Here is a 21,668-nt window from a genome sequence, read left to right as displayed (position 1 = left end):
TCCGATTTGTACTCGACCCCATGGATGCCCTAGGATCTGGAACTCCTCAGCAAATGGTGGATGAAGACAAGGGCATCATGTTTGTACCTGTTTAAGCCAAAAAATGCCAAAAGCCAGAACCTGCACCTCAAGTAAGCCTATAATAAGCGCCTGTCTCATGTATCACAAATGCACTCCCCTACATTAACAGCCTGACTGTGCAAACACCAACACACACCTTTCAGGCAAACTAAACACCAAAACCAGTTGCAGCCAGTGTGACTCGAGGTGGGGGGATCGCATGGGTGGGGGGGGGGGGGGGGGGTGGGTTGGGGAAGGTTTAATTAAAGAAAAAAAAAATTAAATTAACGTACCTATGCCGGCCCGGTCCTGCGTCGACGGTCTGCGTTGTCCTCTCTACAACAGAAAGCAGCACCAGGCAGACTCCCTCCCTTTCCCTAAGCCAATCACAACACTGCAATGGCAGCATTGTGACTGGCTGCTACACCAACCACACAGGCGTCTATGAAGAGGCCATTTTCTCCATGTAGGCTGCATGAAGACCTCAGCCACAGTACATCAGATGTTAGCACACTACTCAACATCTACAACACTACACTGACAACCACATAACATTCAACGCATGCTTGAAGCACAAGCGACTAAACTTTCAGCACAGTGGGCGGTGGAGTTGGTTTACTTAAAGTGGTGGAGCATAGACTGCTGGGCTAAGCTGAACTAGGCGAATTCAACAAGTGAACCCACTCTTCCCAGAAGGATTCAAAGTGTGCAAGGATTTAGGCAAAAATATATTTAAAAAATAGAGGGCAATGTGGTGCATTTTATATACTATTTTTCAAAATAAATGTACAGAAAAGCTGTAATTTTTAAAGGCTGTGTAAATAGTCCTGACACACACTGTCATCTCCTATACCTTTTCGAACTGTAAGGAGTCTCTTCCTTCACTTCTACCTCCTATAATTTTCCCCTCCTGCATTTTCCACATATAATGTCAAACATACACCATGACTGAAAATCTACTTTAAGGATGCAGTGTAGGACAATGAAAAGTGAAATAGATTTAATTATCTTAGGACCCAGCATAAATATCACTCAGGTAATCTTACAGATTCAGAGGGGTCTACCCCTCAAGTGGCAGAGACTTTTTAGGTTGAGACAACATATACCAATTTCATGGTCAAACAGTGGATTTATATTTTGTGATGATACAATCGTAAAAGAAATCCATATTGATACCAATGTCTCCATTAATCATAGTATAACAGCCACAGCAGAAAGTGTCCTGTGGTTCTTACGAAATGTCACTATAATTTCCATAATAGCAAGACATATTAGCAACTTAATGTCAACTAACCATTCAAATATTTGGCAAATACATTTTTTACACTCATTTAATCTTCGTACATTATTGTGTCACTTGCTAAAAATAGTACTTTAAAAAGCAGGCATTAGAATGACAAAAACGAGCCTACTACCACTAATGGAAGCTGGCCAGGGGCACGGAAGGAATTATGCCACTTATGGGTCAGGCAGCGCTGCAGGTTAATTCATATAACACGGCTGGCGTGACAATGGCACACCGGTCACATAAATCAGCAAGGCATATTTAACCTATTATAGCTGCCAATGGGGACTCTTCCGCCAGTACAAAAGGCATGCAAAGCACAAGAGTGTTGTTGTTGTTTGCAAGAAGTGGTAGAGCTCAGGGAATTCTATTCTGAAGGCTTGCAGAATGCGCATCACAGATAGTTGCCACTACAGGGAGTCAGAGACCTATGTGCTACATGAACCAAATATTCAATCTAGCATTGCTTATTTGCCAAGCTGCCAACCTGGACAAGTTAATGCGTGCAATGGAGAGTCATTCAGGGCTTTGAGCAAGATGTAGAAATGTGATACACTGTAGGCAAGAGTGAAAACATTGATAATTCCACAGAATGCACACTTTTTCTGAAAGTAATGATGTAAACACAAAAAAGTTTACCTTTAGATAGAGAGATGTTCTTTATATCTCATGTGGCTTTGATGCTCTGGTCCTGCTCGCTCCCTCCCTCCCATGCAACCTTATTCAAAATCATCTCCTTCGCACAGCATATGTTCTCTCTCTTTTTCACGCGCTCTCTCAACCATCTTTCTCTCTTCTGCAGCCACCCTTTTTTCCCCATTTAAGCGTTTTTTTGCTCTAGGCCCAAGGTGTTGGATTCCCCCAGTCTCTCCGCATTCTTTACTCACCCCTTGGGTTGGATTTACACTTACAGTCCTCACTTTACCTGCCAATCCCACCTCATTTACTGCATAGCCATCTGCATGCCAATCCCTAGATGGTCACCTTACCTTCCATCACATTTTTAATGTTGGTAAACCTCTGTCATCTATCAAATGGACTCTAGGCATGTGGGACACCAACAATCAGTTTCTGCTTTTTTTCTATTTACACAGGGCAGGACATGTTTCCAATTTACATTGTGCGTTTTGGCTCAGGATTACCAATGTCAACACTACCGCAGCAGCCCTATTTCTCACACTTCTCCCAACACACCACTACATCCCAGAACATGATATCCGCACTTTGGGGGACATCAAACAGGACAAGGAAACACTTCCCATATACGATAAATAAAAACAGAGACAACACGGTTTCAACCACACACCATACATGGCGTAGCTTGCTCCCACATGCAGGCAGGGAAAAAAAAATAATATAAAAAAGGGTAACAACCACCATATAAATATTTTAATGCAATCGGATACATGTGAGAAAACGGGATTCAACTATGAAATATGGCTTAATAGATATGTACTAAAAAGCTGCATTTGTTTTATGAGACCAGTGATAAACTCAAACAAGCACATAACACATTTATGAGTTGTATCTCCATAAATCAGTGCCGAGCAAAAGAAATATTTTGGACAAAAAAAAATTCTGGGGAAAGTTCTCAATGACAGTCCAAAATATTTCTCGGTATTCTTTTCTGCAATTTTACATTTCTAATTTGTCACGTTTTACATTTTGTAAAGATAAGAGCTACAGGGTGAGGGGTGACACACATTGCCTCTCAGTATTCAACCTGCTGCAGGGTTTAGGTTTTAAAACAGATGAAGATAAACTTGACGATCTGACCTATATGAAAAGTACTTGGTTTTTAGTCACAATAATAGTACTGTTTAGCTTTCATACGACGTAGTCACAATGATAACGTGTTAAGCTGGAAAGCGAAAAATGTTAATAACTAAGTGTTAATCCTTTTCTGCCTTCTGAAGAATCATTAAGCATTTTGTGGTATACAGAGCAGCAACCCGAGAGCTGAGAAGTCGTAACACACTTGCAGACCCGTAAATACAGAAAAACGCCCTTCATTTTATTTCCCTCTTCATTATCACAGTGCCTACTCTTTACCATGTATCTGGGCACCCGACATGTGTTAAATTTATTTAATTTCTTCAATCATTTCTAAACATTGCTGATTCCCTTTTAAAGATTCTGGTAAAACAGGCAGTCAAAAATAGCAGGTGAATGTTATGGACCCACTGCATGGTGCAGCTTAGCAAGATACAACCCTGGTCACAGGAAGACAGAGTTTTGATCTTCTGGTCTCTTCAGTGCCTAGCGGCTGGTCAGTGCAGTCCCAGCACACACAGGTCTAGCAGGGGTCCACAGGCAATGCAAAGTGGTTGTAAGAGCACTGGAAGAAACTGAACATGTCTGCCATGCTCTGCATTGAGTCCCTTTCCGGCCCATGCTTTCTCCTCAGCCTTTGTCCCACAATGGCTGAACCTTCATGAAGCTGAAACGATTTGGAAAAGATGTGGAGAGCTGGGGATGGGACTTAAAGTTTGCCTTAATTTGAAGCGAATTCACTGCCCAAAGTAATGTGTTCATTGCTTAATGATAATGGCATTACTCCTAGTTCTACTCGCTCGCCTTCCTTCTTAATCATTGAGACCTCTTGCATCTTTGGGCCCACTCCCAGCCTACAAAAACACATCCTGCCCCCACCACCTCTTGTACGTAAACAATCTAGCCTAGAACTCAGTTGGACCACACAGGGAGGGATCCTGAAGGAGTGCAAAGTAGTAGGTCTAGGAGTAATGCCATTATCAGTAAGTATTGCACGCATTACCTCCCATCCCTCCCTCACCTTCCTTCTTAACCAATGAGGAAATAGCAAGCAAAAACTGAGACGGACAACTGAGTGAAGAAGAACACACTTTAACATCGTTCCCAAATCACAACAGAACTCCTCTATTCCTTCATAGATGACAAGACTCTGTGGCCCAGGTCATTATCCAAACATTCCAGCCCAGCAATCCGATAGTGGCCGTCAAATGTAGAAGGGAAGACCAGGTTGCAGACCTTCAAATTTGCACCACAGAGGTTCCCCTCAATTCAGCCACCGTAGCCACTATACTGCGCGTAGAGTGCCCCTGAACCTCCACCGGAGGATCCACTCCTGTCACCTCATAAGGACCAGAGACTAAATCCAACAGATCAAAGTAGCAGTGGATGACTTTTCCCCCTTCTTAGCGGGACCAAAATTTGCAAACAAAGCATCCCCCTTCCGGAAGGACTCCACCACCTGCAAATACCTCAACAAAGTCCCCCGCACATTCAAACAGTGCAACCTACATTGCTCAGCCAAAGAAGGTACTGGATAAAACTTAGGCAAAATCACCTCCTGACTGAGATGGGAAACCAAGTTCACTTTAGGGACAAAAGATGGAACCGGAACCAGCACCACCTGGTCTGAAAAGATATTGCAGAAATGATACTTAGAAGACAAGCCCCCAACTTCCCCAACTCCCAAGCAGCTGTTATGGCCACCAAGAAACAAGCCTTGAAAGTCAAAAGCTTCAACTCCAGTCCCTACAGGGGCTCAAAAGGAGGACCCGTCAACACATCCAAGATCAACTGTAAATTCCAACATGAAAAGAACGAACAGGTCAAGAAAAAGGTTCAAAAGGCCCTGAAAAAAGCAAGGAATCAGGCCTGTCATCATGAAAATTATGCCAAGAACCCTAAATGCCTGAATGGCTGCCCACTGCACCAGCAGCGTTGAAACTGACAAACCCAACTGGGCATCATCCTTCAGGAGCTGCATAACCAAAAAGAGATCAGCCACAGTAGGATCAACTTGCCTCTTAGCACACCAGGCCAAAAATGCTCTCCAATGCATGGTATAGGAAAACAGCATAGAAGATCTTGAGAAGCCTGCAAGGTCACAGCCAACCGCTCAGGGACCCCTAAACTGGCTAAGACCCTCCGCTCAATCTCGATGCCCTCAAGTGCAACTTCCTTAAGGTGCCCAGGGAAAGAGCCAGAAAACCAATGGCACTGGAAGCACAGGAAGAACCCACTCCCGGTCGGACTTCAAAAAGTCCAGGATAGGAAACCAAATTGCACTAGGCCACCTGAGTACAATCAACGCCACCTGCTCCCTTTGGACCTGAACCAGAAATGCCTAGACCAGCTGGAACAGAGGAGAAGCATAGAGCAGGCCCGAGGCCAAGGACGTGTCAACCCGTCTATCCCCCCAAGGCCGGGGACACCGACCCAGAGAACAAACTGCCTCACCTTGGCATCCCCGGACCCGCAAACAGTTCACGGGAAGGCCTCATCGAACCACCAACTGGTGGAACAGGGAGAAATTCTTGAACAAAGGAATGTCCCTGCTCAACAGATCTGCTTAGATATTCTCCACCCCCGAATGTAAAGACCACTGAGCCCCAGAACCCAGCCATGATCCCGAAGGAAAAAGTCACTCGCCACCAAGTACAGTGACCTGCACCTGATCATTCTTGCCTGTTGCCATAGGTCTCTGCCACCAGATTGTCCATCTGAACAGCCACCATCTATTCCCGCAGAGCGTCCTGAAATTGGAGCAGAGCAGGCCATATCACCCTCAACTCCCTCCAGTTTGAAGACCTCCGTGAGTCTTGAAGAGACAGGCACCCCTGAACCTGCTCCGACCTTAGCCACGCCACCAACTGGACAGGCTGGCATTTGATGTCACCATCAGCTGAGCTCAGGGAGACAACGAAATCCCGGTCAGGAGATGCTCTGGGCTGAGCCACCAGGAGAGATCCTCCCAGATCTGAACAGTCATCCAGAGCCAGCAGATCCTGGGCCCCTGGAGACCACAAAGCCAGAATCCAATTGGCCAGGCAAAGAAGGGGAAACCGGGCCAAGGGCACAAAAAATACCACCAAAGCCGTATGCCCCGCCACCCTTGACCATTCTACCACTGTAGAAGCCACCTGAGACATCAAGGCCCGAACTTGCGCCTGCAATGAGACCAGTCTCCTTTCTAATAGTGTAGCATGCCCTTTGAGAGTCTAAAACCGAGCCTTGATGAAAACCATGTGCTGAGAGGGGGCAAAAGAATATTTCTCTCAATTGATCAAAAATCTGTGTCCCTGCAGAACCTCCAAGATCCTTTAGACCCGAGTGACCAACAGAGACTCTTCTGCTCCTGAATCAAGAGATTGTCGAAATAGGGATGACTGAACACCCCCTCTGCATGGATGATCATCATCAGTGGTGCCAGGACCTTTGTAAAGACCCTTGGAGAGGAATTAAGGCCGAAGGGGAGAACGCAAAACTGAAAACGGGTGTTCCCCCCCCACAAACCTCACGAATCGCCAAGACCAGGCTGCGACAGAGATGTGTAGTTAAGTGTCCTCCAGATCCAATGAGGTCAAAAAATCTCCTGGCCTTACAAGGGGAATGATAACCTAAATAGTCCACATTCTGAAGTGAACAGCCCAGATCCAGGAGTTGACCCACTTTAGATCCAGAAAGGGCTGAAAAGCACCCTAGACCTTTTGAACAAGGAATAAAATGGAATAGGCCCCTGTGCCTACTTCTGACTCTGGCATCCTGTAAATGGCCCCTTTTTCCATTAACTCCAGGACCCCCTCCATTAGTGCCAACCTTCTCTGTCTTGTGGCAAGCATAGGAGTCATACGAACATGGGAGAACTTGACAAAAGTTGTTCCTGTAACCATTTCCCACTGTGTCCAGGACCCAGTGATCTGAGTCATCCATGTACCATGATGGAAGGAAACACCTGAGTCTGCCCTCCACGGGCACCGCCCCCCTCCCCCCCAGCCCCCAGACTGTGATTGTCAGGGCCCCTTCTTGGCAGCCTCCTTCAGAGGAGGAGCAGCATGCTTAGGAGAAAAACAAGACTGGAATCTTCTCCTCTGGAAAGACTGTTGTGACTCATGCTTCCGGGAAGACCTGGTGGACCTAATCTAACCCTTACTGGAAGATAAAGCACCACCCTTATAAGGCAAGGCATGTTTTCTCTCCTTGAAAGCCTTTGAAATCATGGCAGGCATTTGATCCCTAAAGAGAACCTGGCCCTCAAAAGGCAGCTTCAGCAAGGCAGATTTCTTGCCAGGATATGCCTTCCACTGCCAAGCCACCAAGACCATCTGGCATCCACCAAAGCCCCAGTGGACCTAGCCAAAGCCCAAATAATGTCCAAAGAAATGTCCGCCAGCAGCTTAGCCTGTTGTTCCATGGCAGTCAACAGCCCTAAACACTCCAAAACTTCCTGCACTGCCATTGCCAACTTGTCAAAATGAGACTGTGATGAATATGTGGAAAACAGACTCGCCCTCAAAGCCAAATTTTCCACAGCAAATGCTTTCATAAGGCCCAAATCCACCTTCTTGTCAGTGGTATCAGTGGGGGTACAGTTCTACGCGTAAATGGCAGGTTTCCCAAACAAGGTAGCCAGAATGGAATCAAACCGCACAGAGTGGTTCAAAGCGTCATCCCTCTCCATCAAGTAGTTTCTCGAGAAAGTGAGGGACCTGGACTTGTCCACCTCCTTCCACTCCTGCATAACCATCTTTCGTACCATGCAAAGAAAAGGAATGCCCAACCTAGCGGGTCTCACATATGGGGGACCGCCCCCTCCTCACCATGCTGGAAAACCCCAAGTTGTCCCAGACATGTGCCAAAATGTCCCACATCTCCTTCCTGGTGTCATACTTCCCACCAGAGGAGGTGGAAGGCCCCCCCCCATCCGAAGGAGATGAATCAGCCCCAGGATCCACAATCCAGGGATGGGAATGCCTACAGGTTTTCCCGGGTGTTCCTGTAGAGCCTTGGATACGGCAGCCTCAGTCATGCCCTGAACTTCCTCCCTGGACATGAGAGGCATCTCATCCCCAGCAGGACTCCATAGACGAGGCCTTTTATGGGGCACAGGAGACACTACCTCCGAAGATGAGGTGGAGGACACCACATTGTTCCGTTTAAACAACAACTTCAGACCCATGTCTGTAGAGCAAGTGCCCCTAAACCAAGATTGAGACCTAGAAATACTCCCCAGGAAAAACAAGTGCCAAACCAATGAGAATGAGTCGCATCCTGAAAACCAATCAGAAAGAAAAAACGGAAAGAAAACTCATAAGAGAACCAAAAAAATTGCATAAAACTCGTCCTTACTGCCACCTTTCCACAAGTGCCCGCAGGTTCCATCCAATCCAGCCGCCCAACAACTGTGACCGTGAAACACAGCAATAGAAACCAGTGAGCAGCCGGACTCCATCATGGCGTCCACATGCAAGCTCTCCATAAGAGGAGCCACAGGAGACAGCTACGCAGCTGTGACCAGCAACCGAAGACCCTCCACTCTGGGGAAGACAGCCAAGGTAAGTCTCACTCTGGAGGGAAAAAAGGGCAGGAGCTGGTTGGGGTGGTGGTGTTTTTGTAGGTTTGGGTGGGTCTAGGGGAGGCAAAGGACCTCATTGATTAAGAAGAAAGGTGAAGAAGGGATGGGAGTTAATGACAAATCTGCAGGTTTTGGACGTTTTCGCTGCACTTACTGGTCCTTTCACGCAAACATACTGTGCATGTGAGTGTGGGGCAAAACCTTAAAATGCCCCATACTTAACATGCAGAGTGTTTGTGCACTACTTTGCTGCAATCTTAATTAGATTTTTCTATCCCATTTCCATTATGGTTGCAGCAAAGCAGGTCTGGGAACCTATTCTTTCATTTGCTCATCTTCTGGCAGGGCACTGCTCATGACAGAGCCGTAGGAGCCAGCGCTGACAATGGGATATACAATAACTCTCTAACAAGTACACCAATGGCAGGCAGGAAGGGAAGTGGTGATGGGACAAACTCATCAAAATTAGATCCTGCATCACAAGAAAAATGTACACAGCTCTCCATGCTCCATCTCCTCACCCTCAAGTAGTCAACCTGAGACAGGTTTGAAAGGGTACTTGTGTGGGTGGCACAATCAGTGCTGCAGGCCCACCAGTAGCATTTGGGAAACAGTCAGAACACCGCGGCAACAGCCACGTGTGTTCTGACTACGCAAGCGCTATCACACTTGCCTTAGCCATGTATATGCACGGTTCAGGTAGCGTGCAGTCTAGCTGCTGCTCGGTGAAACTTGGAAGCAAGAAGACCTTGGACGAGGAAGCAGAGGACACCGTGAGGTAAGTGGAGCTGGGGCTGGGGTTTGGAGGGTAGCTGGTATGGGTTGGGGGATCGTTTTCAGGGTCGGGCTTGGGGGATAGTTTTCAGGGTTGGGGAAGTTTTCAGGGCTGGGGGTGGCCTAGTATTTGTCAGGGCTGGGGGGTCGGGGTAGTAGTTTTCAGTGCTTGAGGGGTCGGGTAGTTTTCAGGGTAGGGGTAGGTTTCAAGGCTGGGGGGTGGTCGAGGCCGTTTTTATAACTAGGGGTTAGGGTGTTAGGCCTAAGGGTACTGGGGTGGTCGGGTAGTTTAGGGACAGTGGAGGGGTCAGGGTAGTTTAAGTAAAGGGCAGGGCTTTGGGCATCGGGGAAGGGTGTGGGTAATGGGTAGTCGGGATAGTATTTAGGTCTAAGGGACCGGTGGGGTCGATTTTAGGGCTAAGGGGGGACCGTCGTATTTTTCCAAATTAAGGGTTAAGGTTTTAGGCCTAAGGGCAGTGGAAGGGGTTGGCGTAGTTTTAGGTAAAGCACAGCTTTGGAAGGGGGTCAAGGGAAGGTATTGGGCCTCAGGACAGGGGGCAGGTAGGGGGTATGTAGCTTAGGGCAGGGAATCAGAGTAGTGGCGATCTAAGCTGCACATACTACTTTACCATTCATGCCTTTACCACAAAATCGTGTGCTAAAGGCATGCATGATAAAGAAATACGTGGTAAGGCGCATTTGTGGTTTGCGCTGGTAGTAGAGGCAAGTATGGTTTAGCCATGTGTGCGTCTATCAAACAACCGTTGCATTTCGATTGCAGGCCCTGAGTATATTGTATACCACTTTACAAGGGACTTACAGGTAACCTAAATATGCCAATCATTTATACACCCATGTTACCATGTGAAGGGGAGAAGTACATGAACGTTAGCACTAGTTATCACAAGTAAAGGGCACAAAGTCCTAAGGCTAACAAAAAGATACAGCAAAAAGTGGAGGTAAGCAGGCAAAAAGTTGAGGGAACGACCACCCTAATGATGACAGGTCTAACAATGAGCAATTTTAAACAAGAAAACTATAATGAAAAGGAACTCGCACAGCTGGTTTAATCACAAAGTGATGAGAGGTAAAGGGGTGCAGTGTGCTGCTAGAGGAAAACACTGTCTGGCCTGGCAGTGCAAAATTTTAAACAAGGAAAAAGTGAGCCAAAAAGCAAGCCCGATGTCATAACAGAAAGAAGAAACAAGGGGTTGGGTTGGAAGGGCCATTGGACACAATGAAGATTGAATCATGACCTGCTGCGATGCACTAAAAAATACACATTATATATATATATATATATATATATATATATATATATATATATATATATTTGCAAAAAACCAAAGGTTAGAGCACATCTAGGGTCTTCTCTTACCAAATGGCCCAATAGTTTCTACAACACATCTTGCTTCACTGTCAAGGTAGCCCCCACACCATTTTAGGAATGTGCAATCCTTAGGGCACTTCATGCAGGTCCTATGCATGCCAGATCTCTTCGCACAGCACACTCCACAGTGCTTGCAGAACATAATTGTATTCCCTCGCCCTCACAAAAGGTCAAAAAAAGCACTAGTGCAATGTAAAAATATTAATAATCTAGTTCTGAAAGGTCAGATGGTTGAGAGATCAACAAATGATATTGAGCAACATGAATATTCTCGGCAGGTTCCCAGGATTGATAGCAAGCATCATATTTTTCCAATGTCCCAAAATAGAAAATACTCGAAAAGCTCTTATCACATCAATTTGTCTATTCTTCCTGGCCATTAACCAGAAGTGGAGGAGGAGGCAGAGCTGATTGGTCATCAAAAGGACTGTTAGCAACTGGATTCCTCTGTGAAACATGAAATAATGTGTTTTCTGAGTAGGAGAAGGAAAGACAATTGAACAACAGTAGAACAAAATATTTTGAGAAACTAAACCCGCCTGAACTGGTTGCGCAATTCCCCCCTGCTTCCTTCGAGGCCATGAAAGCATTTCTAAATAGAGTTATAACAAGCCATGGACTTGTAGAACCTCATCGAAAAAAGACAATATTGGTTTCTCATTTAGTTTGTTCTTTCAAGATAGATGATTTTATGATAAGATAATTGTCATTTTTCTCCTTGAACATGGCACTTTTCATTCAGGGTTTTGAGAGGTGCTATTTTGAGAACAAGTTCACTTGAGTGGGCATAGTTTGGCAAAGCCCTTTTTATTCTAAATAATTTTTATACTGTTTATCGAATTTGCAACCTAGAAGTAAAATTGAATGTTCTATATACTTTTGTTAGCACGGAATGACCAAAAGTACGAATTTGTTGATTCCATTAACGCAATCTTGTTTTGAATTCACTGTGAACATATGCATATGCAATTTATTGCTACTTTTGTCTTGCTTATCCAAGTCAGGTTTGTTACAGGCCTCCCAGTTTTTCTTTTCCTCTTGTATCATCCAGCTCTTCTTGAGTATTGAGGGCCCACCTGTGGTCATATGCCACGGGCATCCCTCATGCTCCTTAACAAACTTGCCTGTGAGCCAAAAATGGTTCAATGGGAGCAGATGACCATCCTGATCCTCACTCATGCAATTGCCACACTTTTTGCCTGGGATAGCCTTGGCATGCAGAGACGTTTTAAGGGATAGATAAAGTGGGCAATTGCCCAGGGCCCCCACCTTCCATGGGGCTCCCAGGGGAAAGGAAATGTAATCTCTCTTTCTAGCTCACCGTTGTCTTTTTCTGTATCTGAACCTCTCATCTTCTCTATGCCTACCTCTCTACCTGTCTCTCTTTGCCCAGTGTCATCTTAAAAAGTTTTTGGGATCCTCAGAAAGACGTATTTCAACTGTTTTGGTGCGAACCCTGTTTGCAAAGGTGTGTTTGGCGTCAAAAGGCTACAATTAGTACAAAAGTAGGTAAAGAAATGAAAAAGTTGTAGTGACACACCTATACAATCATTCATTCACGTATTCACCCATTCCAGGCTGTTTCAGTAGCCAGTGTCGCTAGGTCTTGTTTATCGAAGATATCGTTGTCAATGGTCCATGTATGGCGAATTAAGTCACTTCATAGTTTTTTATAGTTAATTTTGCCTTTGAGGAGCCTTTCTTTCCTCAAACTTCCTATGTATTGCAAAGCTACTGCTTGTAAACAGCCTGGCAATGGTATTTTCTGCTTGTATTCATTTTCTGGCTGTGTAATGCTCTGCCCTAGAACCCTGCAGCAAAACTACGGATATATGGTTCTGCAAAATGCAATGTTTTGTTATTTGGTATTCATGATGGTAACCTTGGGTTATTTTCTGTTCTCGGTTGACGCTCACTGTTTGTTTATTACTTAGGGCAGCTAGAGAGCATGCAAATCAAATTAGAATGGATTAGGTAAACGTGTATTTAATGTTGCACATACATAATTAATCATTGTAGATCGTATCTCAAATCTTCACGAGGGCGCAGGAGAGCCAGGAATCTTTGTAGAACATGCATCACCGCGAGAAATGCCCCAGTGACCTGTCTTTGTAAATACATTCAGACTCATTAGCCCTTTGTTTGAATTGCAGATCCACAGATTATGGAACAACATACGAGAAGATGAACGACAAAGTGGGCCTGAAGACGATTCTGAGCTATCTCTACGTGTGTCCTACAAACAAGCGTAAGGTAAGAGATTCTTTTTAATATTTCACTAGGAGTGGTAACATGGCTTCAAGCCAAATTGTAGGTATTTCCATATTCTTTACATTGTTGTTAGCCTTGCGCTTCCTGAATAGACAAAGGTGAGATGCAAATAGAAACCATTTTGTTGGCATTGTCGTTTCCCTCATGAAGAGGGAGGTCGTTTTTCTGATTTTAGGATTGTATCATTCATTATTGATTTTAGATTACAGCATCCTTCCCTACATCCAATGGACATGAAGGACGGTAAAGGAAACGGGGTGGGGAGCAAAGGAGGGTGTCCAACATAGGGAGAGAAACAAAACAGTTAATGTTCATTCAAAATAATATCGTAACATTCTGTCGCCATCCATTCTTATTAATGCCTGGATGGTCAGCCTGGGTGCACGACGAGTAAATATATTGGGCGTGTGAGTTCACGGTATACGGCAGATAAATGTTTTATTCACGTTCCCCACGTTTCCTCAAATTTGGTAAAGGTTTGGCTTATAACTGGTGTTAATTTTTCCATGCCTAATAAGTCTCAAATCTTGTGCCCGTGTGTGTGCGTTGGGACAGTGTCTGTGCCCCATTTCGATAGCAGAACCTGATCGCTGCGCATAGCGCCAGGGTGATGGTATTTTCCCTAGAAGAGCGCAGGGGGTATGGGCAGTCCCAATAAAATATTTGTTCTGATTTTAAAGAGATGACTCTTGCATGTGCTTTGTATTTATAAAGCTAGGCAAATACTGGCTTCGCTAGTATTTTCGGAATGGATTTAACTGAGAGTGGCGAAGGCGAACATTTTAAACACGTTTGATGTCATTCGCAATCCTCCTTGATAGATTTAGATTCACAGGTAAGTTCACCAATGTTTCCTGATGCCTGAAGCCCCTTGGAGACGGAATATCCAGTGGAAATATGGATATAGTTTGATTTTCGGAAAAGATTCTTAGTCGTTAATCATTCACTTCAAATTACAAAGGAAGAACATGTGACAAGACATTGGGTTAAGTGAGAGTTGGTTTGAGAAAGAAACGAAGTGCAGGTTTTCAGTATTTCAAAAGGTGAGTGAGTTTGCAATGTAGGAGATCTTTCAACATCATCAATGTGTTTTAACCGGTGCCGCCCAAGGTACTGTGAATCTATGCCAGTTACAAGTTGAGGCGGTAGCTTTCCTGCGGCTGCTCAGGGCTGGGACCACCAGTTGAGCTGGTGATTCTGACCACCATTCCTTTCTCTTTTGTAAGTCCGAGAGTAAGTGTTAAGACATAAAAGTAAGGGCAGCCATGATTTCCGTGCTGACACTCAGGAGAGCGCAGAGGAAAACAAATCCCCTGCAGTCTTATGTCCTCTCTATGTTAGGCGCAACATCTGCTTGCAGGGATGGGAGAAGGGAACTTTTCTTGCCTAGGTCCAATGTAGTGTACTTAATACAATGTTATGGACAGCATGGGTGGAATTTCATATTCACTCAACAATAATAAGAAAGCACAAGCTCATCAGTAACATGTCTCACTGACGTTTTGAGCCTGCTGTGAGCTGCTTTGAGCAGTGGTGGCTCTTCCGCTAAGGTGGAGAAGGTTTGCCCTGCTGTTTTTCAGCAGTGTAAAAAAGGAAAAATAAAATGATAATAACACAATTTTATTAAAATTGTATTTTTCCCTGCTGAAGTCGTTTTGCGTGGTGGGGCTGGGCTTCTCTGCTCACGGAGCAAGGGGAGGAGTGGTAAGTGCACTCTGTCAGAGAGCATGATGGTTTGGCCGGCCATTTTGAGCCGGCCAAACAGTCATGTGTGCTCTGCCTGTTCCCCACCAGTTGTAATGCACAGCCTGAGAAGAAAACATGCACAGGCTTCCGCTGCCTGCCTGAGCGCAGAATCACGGTGCTCAGACCAATCACAACACTGCTGACAGCAGTGGAGTGATTGGTTTAAGAGAGCCTGTATGCTTTCTACTTCCGTTCTGGTCAGTAGAGATTCGGAGAGACAAGGTGATAAGGTAAGTGCAGTTTTTTTCTTTCTTCTGCCACCCCCGATCCGTGCCAGCCACCAATGGCTTTGAGACTATTCTTTTACCAAAATTTGTACATCAGACAACATGAAAGATTTTTCGAACATACAAACCGTCTTGATAAATACAGGAATAATATTTCTGAGCAAACACTGCTTGCCTATATTCCCTAGGAGCAATTCATCTGAAAGAAGGTCTTTTGAAGTCTAACATCACCCAGAGCAAAAACAGCACACTCAGATGTTTCTGATGAATGGAGCAATATCCCCATAACAGGGCTAAAGGAAAGGCTTCTTGTAAAGTCTCAGTATTATGTGAATTAGCCTCTTAATTCCCTGTACACACCCAATTTTCCTCAACAAACACAGAGTTACTTTTCATAGCTTCCAAAAACTAATTGATATCACCCAAATATAAAACACCTCAAAGCTTCAGAATGAGCTGATAGTAAATCATGTGATGTGTATTAGACCTTACATCCCTGACATGGTATTCACACAAACGTGTTGACGTCACACTTCCAGTTTGCTGGATTAATTCTTTTTGGCCTTAGGACTCTAGCACTGGTTAGCAGTGTTTGTGTTCTCACCTTCAAACATGGTTGAACTGACCTACAATGAATTGGCACATTGAATTTACTTGTAAGTCTCTAGTAGATGGTACTACATGCAACTAAGGCCTGTAAATTAAATGCTACCAGTGGGCCTGCAGCACTCATTGAGATCAATCAATCAATCAATCAATCAATCAAGCATTTATATAGCGCACTACTCACCCGGAGGGTCTCAAGGCGCTTGGGGAGGGGGGTCCACTACTGCTCGAACAGCCAGGTCTTGAGTTGCTTCCTGAAGGCGAGGTGGTCTTGGGTCAGGCGGAGGTGGGTCGGGAGGGAGGTCCAAGTCTTGGCGGTCAGGTAGGAGAAGGCCCTTCCTCCTGTGTTGACTCTTCGGATGCGGGGGACGGCGGCGAGGGCAAGGTTGGTCGATCGAAGCTGACGTGTGGGAGTGTAGAAGTTGAGGCGGCTGTTGAGGTATCTTGGGCCTTGGTTGTGTAGGGCTTTGTGTGCGTGGGTGAGGAGACGGAAGCTGATTCTCTTGTTGACCGGGAGCCAGTGCAGGTCTCTCAGGTGTCCGGAGATGTGGCTGTGTCGGGGGATGTCGAGGATGAGTCTTGCCGAGGTGTTCTGGATCCGCTGGAGTCTTTTCTGGAGTTTGGCAGTGGTTCCGGCGTAGAGGGAGTTGCCGTAGTCCAGTCGGCTGGTGACGAGGGCCTGGGTGATCGTCTTTCTGTCTCGGTGGGGATCCACCGAAAGATCTTACGTAGCATGCGCAAGATGTTGAAGCACGACGAGGAGACGGCGTTGACTTGTCTGGTCATGGAGAGGGAGGAGTCCAGGATGAAGCCCAGATTGCGTGCGTGGTCTGTAGGTTTGGGTGCACTGCCCAAGGCAGGGGGCCACCAGGAGTCGTCCCAGGCGGAGGGCGAGGAGCCCAGGATGAGGACCTCCGTCTTGTCCGAATTCAGCTTCAGGCGGCTGTTCATCATCCACTTGGCAACGTCTGTCATCCCTTCGTGTAGGTTGGCTCTGGCGGTGGCGGGGTCGTTGGTGAGGGAGAGGATCAGCTGGGTGTCGTCGGCGTAAGAGATGATGTTGAGGTTGTGTTGGCGTGCGATGGCCGCCAGGGGGCTCATGTAGACATTGAAGAGGGTGGGGCTGAGCGAGGAGCCTTGAGGAACGCCGCAGATGACTTCGGTGGCTTCTGATCTGAACGGGGGGAGGCGGACTCTCTGTGTTCTTCCGGCGAGGAAGGAGATGATCCATTCTAGTGCCTTCTCCTGGATTCCGATGTTGCAGAGGCGCTGCACTAGGGTGCGGTGGCAGACAGTGTCGAATGCCGCGGAGAGGTCCAGGAGGATGAGGGCCGCTGTTTCCCTGTTGTCGAGCAGGGTTCGGATGTCATCAGTGGCGGCGATGAGGGCGGTCTCGGTGCTGTGGTTGGCCCGGAAGCGAGACTGCGAGTGGTCGAGGGATCCGTTCGTCTCGAGGAAGGCGGCCAGCTGCTTGTTGACGGTCTTCTCGATGACTTTGTCCGGGAACAGGAGGAGCGAGATGGGGCGGTAGTTTTTGAGTTCGGTGGGGTCCGCTGAAGGTTTCTTCAGTAGAGCGCTGAGTTCGGCTTGCTTCTGATGGAGCGAGATTCAGAAATGAATTACATTTCAGCTCGTGAAGTTACACTTCCATAATTAATTAATAATATTAATGATCTGTGCTGTATGTGTATTAATTCAACCTAGTTTTGTTACATACACGAGAAATTACATAAAGGGCTACTAACGTGTGCTCATAAATGTGCATTATGTTGCATTTCCTTGTTTGTGAAAATAATAAATTAATCGTGTCTATTTGTCATGTCAAAAATTTACTGCAGCTGTTTAGAATAAATGGCATGTGCTTATTTTGCTTCCCTGTCTATGTGGTGTCACTCTATTCTCTATAGGTGCATAAAGAACCTTGCTGGATAATAAGAAGAATGGTAGATATAAAATGCTGCTTTATTTGTGCATTACAGCTAGGTAACTTAGACTAATAGGTTTATCTTTACCAATGGAGAGTGGCAACAGAACAAATTGTATTTCTTTCATTAATTTCTCTTTTATGTTTGTTTATATAATAGTTATACTAATGAAGCTTAGAGATGGCTGCAGAAAAATAGTGCACTTTTAAAAAAGTGACGCAAGCAAAGGTGGCGCAGAAAAATGACATTTTTTGATAAGAGGCCTGTTGATGAAAAGCCACAAGAGAAAATAATTCTGAAAAGGATGAAAAGCCTATGAGCTTTTATTTTGAAAGGTTTTGGAAAGAACTGCTAAAAGATGACTCTGTGGAGAAATTTGCTAACGTGCCACGGAGCTCAGAACGGACAGGCTCAATTTTGGAAGGAAGAGACGTGATAGATTTGCATTGCTTGAACTCCTTTTCGCTACAAATTGTAGCAGTCTAAGGAAGTGCTGCCAAGACTTCTGCATGAACAATGAACTAGTGGATTTGCCCGGACATGTGAGAAGGAGATGTCACAATTTACTGTGGCACGAGGTGGCTCAGCCAATGGAGAGCTAGTATTCATCTGCTGGAATGTGAAAAATAGTTAGCTCAGCTTATTTTAGAGTATAAGAATCAGACCAAACAGCAGACATTTGGCTTGCGCTCGAGATTCCTGAGGGACGTGATATGCTGATGGACTACAATCGTAAGGAAAGGAGTCTTTATTATATGCTTTATTTCTAGGTGATGAGGGTAGAGACAGAGAGATAGTTAGGATTTGGAAATGCTAAATTTGACTTATTTCTGCTAATGAATAATAATTCTTGATTTATGCTCTTTTTATTAATTCTGAATAAACCTCTCTTTATGACTTTTTCTAATGCTTGATAATAAAATTCCAAATGATTCAGTCGCTCTGTTGTTGATATGGGCCTAGTGTTGAAGTGTAAGTTTGGTGGTAGTAGATAGAAACATTTATGCATAATTTTGGCTGGATCACTTCCAGCTCTCCGGGAAGGTGGCGGTGTCGAAGGAGGTGTTGATGATGTCTCGCAGGTAGGGTGCGATGACAGCGTCGGCCTTGTTGAAGACGTGGTGCGGGCAGGGGTCGGTTGGAGATCCGGAGTGGATGGAGTTCATCGTGCGACGGGTGTCTTCGGTGCTGATCAGGGTCCAGGCGCGGAGGGTGGTGGTGGGGGGCGTTGGTGCGGTCGTGGGGTGCGTCGGTTGTGTGCTGAAGCTGTTGTGTATGTCTGCGATCTTGTCGTGGAAGTAGGAGGCGAGGGAGTTGCAGAGGTCTTGTGATGGGGTGATGTCGTTGTTTCCGGCGTTGGGGTTGGAGAGCTCTTTGACGATGTTGAAGAGTTCCTTGCTGTTGTGTGCGTTGTTGTCCAGTCGTTCCTTGAATGCGGTTTTCTTGGTGGTGTGGATCAGTTGGTGGTGTTTTCGAGTGGCGAGCTTGAGGGTGGTCATGTTGTCTGGTGTTGGGTCTCTGCGCCAGGCTCTCTCAAGGCTCTGCAGTTCTTCTTGGAGCTCTTGAGTTCGTCGGTGAACCATGGTGCTTTCTTACTGCTGGGTCTGCTGGGCGGGATTTTCAGGGGGGCGAGGTCGTCTGCGCAGTTGCTGATCCACTTCGTGAGGTTGTTGGCGGCTTGGCTGGGGTTCGCTGAGCTGGCAGGGGGGTCCTGGCTCAGGAATGCGGTGAGCTGGTCGGTTGTGATCCTGTTCCAGCTTCTGCGTGCAACCTGTTGCTGGTGGTGGTGGATCGTGTTCTTTGTGAAGCTGAAGTGGACGCAGCTGTGGTCCGTCCAGTGGAGTCCGGTGGTGTGGCTGAAGGCGATGTCCTTGCTGGATGAGAAGACTGGGTCGAGTGTGTGTCCGGCGTAGTGGGTGGGGGTGGTCACCAGCTGCTTGAGACCGAGGTTGGCGAGGTTGTCCAGCAGGGTGGTGGTGTTGCGGTCGTTGTTGTTCTCCAGGTGGAAGTTGAGGTCCCCGAGGAGGATGTAGTCAGCGGAGGGGAGGGCGTGCGGGCTGATGAAGTCGGCGATGTCTTCGCTGAATTGTGTGCGTGGCCCCGGGGGTCTGTAGATGAGGGTGCCTCTGAGGGGGGTCTTGGGGTTGGTGTGGATCTGGAAGTGCAGGTGTTCGGCGGTTGCGAGGTTGGGGATGTCGTCGGTGTTGGTCGTGATACGGATGGTGTTCCTGTGCATGATGGCGATGCCTCCTCCGGTCTGATTGCCGCGGTCCCTCCGGGTGATCTTGTATCCCTCCGGGATAGCGATGGCGATGTCGGGTGCTGAGGAGGCGTTCATCCATGTTTCCGTGAGGAAGGCGACGTCTGGTGATGTTGTGTCGAGCAGGTTCCAGAGCTCTACGGCGTGTCTGTGGATGGAGCGGGTGTTGAGCAGGATGCACTTCAGGTGGTTGCTGCTGGTGCTCGGCTTGGTGGGTGCAGTGCAGGACCGGGTGCAGGAGAACTTGCAGGAGTGGCAACTGAAGGGTCCGTGGGTGCGTCTCGGGGTGGCTCGGTAGCATCCTGGGAGTCGGCCGACGTTGAGTGCGTAGAGTTCGGTGGCGGCGTAGGTCCGGCGGGTGGGCTGGTGTCTGCGGGGGCCAGCGGTCCAGGCGCGGACGGGCTTACCTTTGGCGCGCCTTCGGCGCACAATCGGTGCCGCCCGCTGCGCGTGCGCACGGTCGCCATTTATGGCGAAGTGCGAGGGAGGGAGGAGCAGCTGGGAGGCGGGAGCGGGGAGGGCACAGAAGGCAAAGGGGGCGTGTCCTTACTCACGGCGGCGGGAAGCGGGGAGCGGGGCGGGATGGCACAGGGGGCAGCTACGGGCAAAAATGGCACAAGGGGGCACACAAACTCCGAGAAAAGGGGGCACAAGGGGGCCACTAAAGTAGCCTTTTCAAACATGTCAGGCCTGCCACTGCAGCCTGTAGAGCAGTTTTAAACTGCCATTTCGACTTGGCAAAATAAGCCTTTTGTAAGGCCTAAACCTTCCTTTATAATAATTATATGTTACCATTAATGAAGGCCCTAAATTCTCACCGGGTAAGGTGCATTGTATTTAAAAAGTAGGCCCTGTGTACTTAGGTTTCTCATGTCTGGCAGTTAAAGACTCCTAATTTCATTTTTCACTGTTGCAAGGCCCATCACTCCTATTGACTAACCCTGGATTACCTTTGTACATTTAATAAGCTCAGTGGGAGCAGATAGAGATATGCTGTTTACAATTACATTGTAATTTAAAATTTTAATGTGGAGTCAGATGTTAAGTTTTTAAGTTAACATTTCGAAAATGTCAATTTTAGAAAGTTAGCATTTTTTTCCCAACTCATTTGTGAGATCTACCACTGTACTGGGTCACATGACTTTGGATGGCTCTGCGATTTATGTATTGATTCCAGACAGTAACCCAAAGAAAGCTTACATGTGGACAGTATAGACTACTCTTGCAGGATGACTGGGGAAGGGCAGTACCAGGCTCCACTTACATTTTAGAGGGCTTTGCCTCCTAAATATTTATATATTTCTTTCGAGTGAAGAGGGGTGTGTTATATATATATATATATATATAACATATATATATATATATTCACTGATTAAAACAAAGGTTGCAGAGACGTTCTAGTTGGGCTCAGGTTTCACTTGTTTAAAACCTGTGAAATTCAGCAGTTATGCTATGCTAACGATAGCTCGTGTCCCTGCAATGCACTGCTTATGACCTCACACATTACATCACTCATGACTTAGTCAGTGACATCACTGATGACATCTCAAATGATATCACTGATGACATCTCAAATGATATCACCGATGACATCTCAAATGACATCATCCACTGACTTTGAGTGTTTTTGAAAAGTTTATCAGTGTTACATATATACACCAAAGTGTCTTGGTGAACCAGTGGTTGTGTGAGTGCCTGTATGGATGATTCAGTGGCGGTGTAACTGACAGTATAAGTGAGTGATTAGGTGTTTCAATGAATATATGGGTGAGTGACTGGTTG

At 46.4% G+C, this 21,668-nt stretch overlaps 1 protein-coding gene across 1 annotated transcript in view; it reads left to right on the top strand.

The window, feature by feature from the left end:
* Positions 1-21,668, top strand: part of LOC144752596 (VPS10 domain-containing receptor SorCS1-like) — a 1,975,184-nt gene that overhangs the window by 336,898 nt on the left and 1,616,618 nt on the right. Inside the window, exon 3 of the mRNA XM_078640477.1 lies at positions 13,005-13,104. Coding sequence (XP_078496603.1) covers positions 13,005-13,104 — 100 coding nt within the window. The remainder of the gene's footprint in view (positions 1-13,004; positions 13,105-21,668) is intronic.

Source organism: Lissotriton helveticus, chromosome 5_1 (assembly GCF_964261635.1).
Source record: "Lissotriton helveticus chromosome 5_1, aLisHel1.1, whole genome shotgun sequence".
NCBI classification, from domain to species: Eukaryota; Metazoa; Chordata; class Amphibia; order Caudata; family Salamandridae; genus Lissotriton; species Lissotriton helveticus.
Note: the sequence above shows the minus strand (reverse complement) of the source record. Positions and strands in the feature narration are given on the sequence as shown.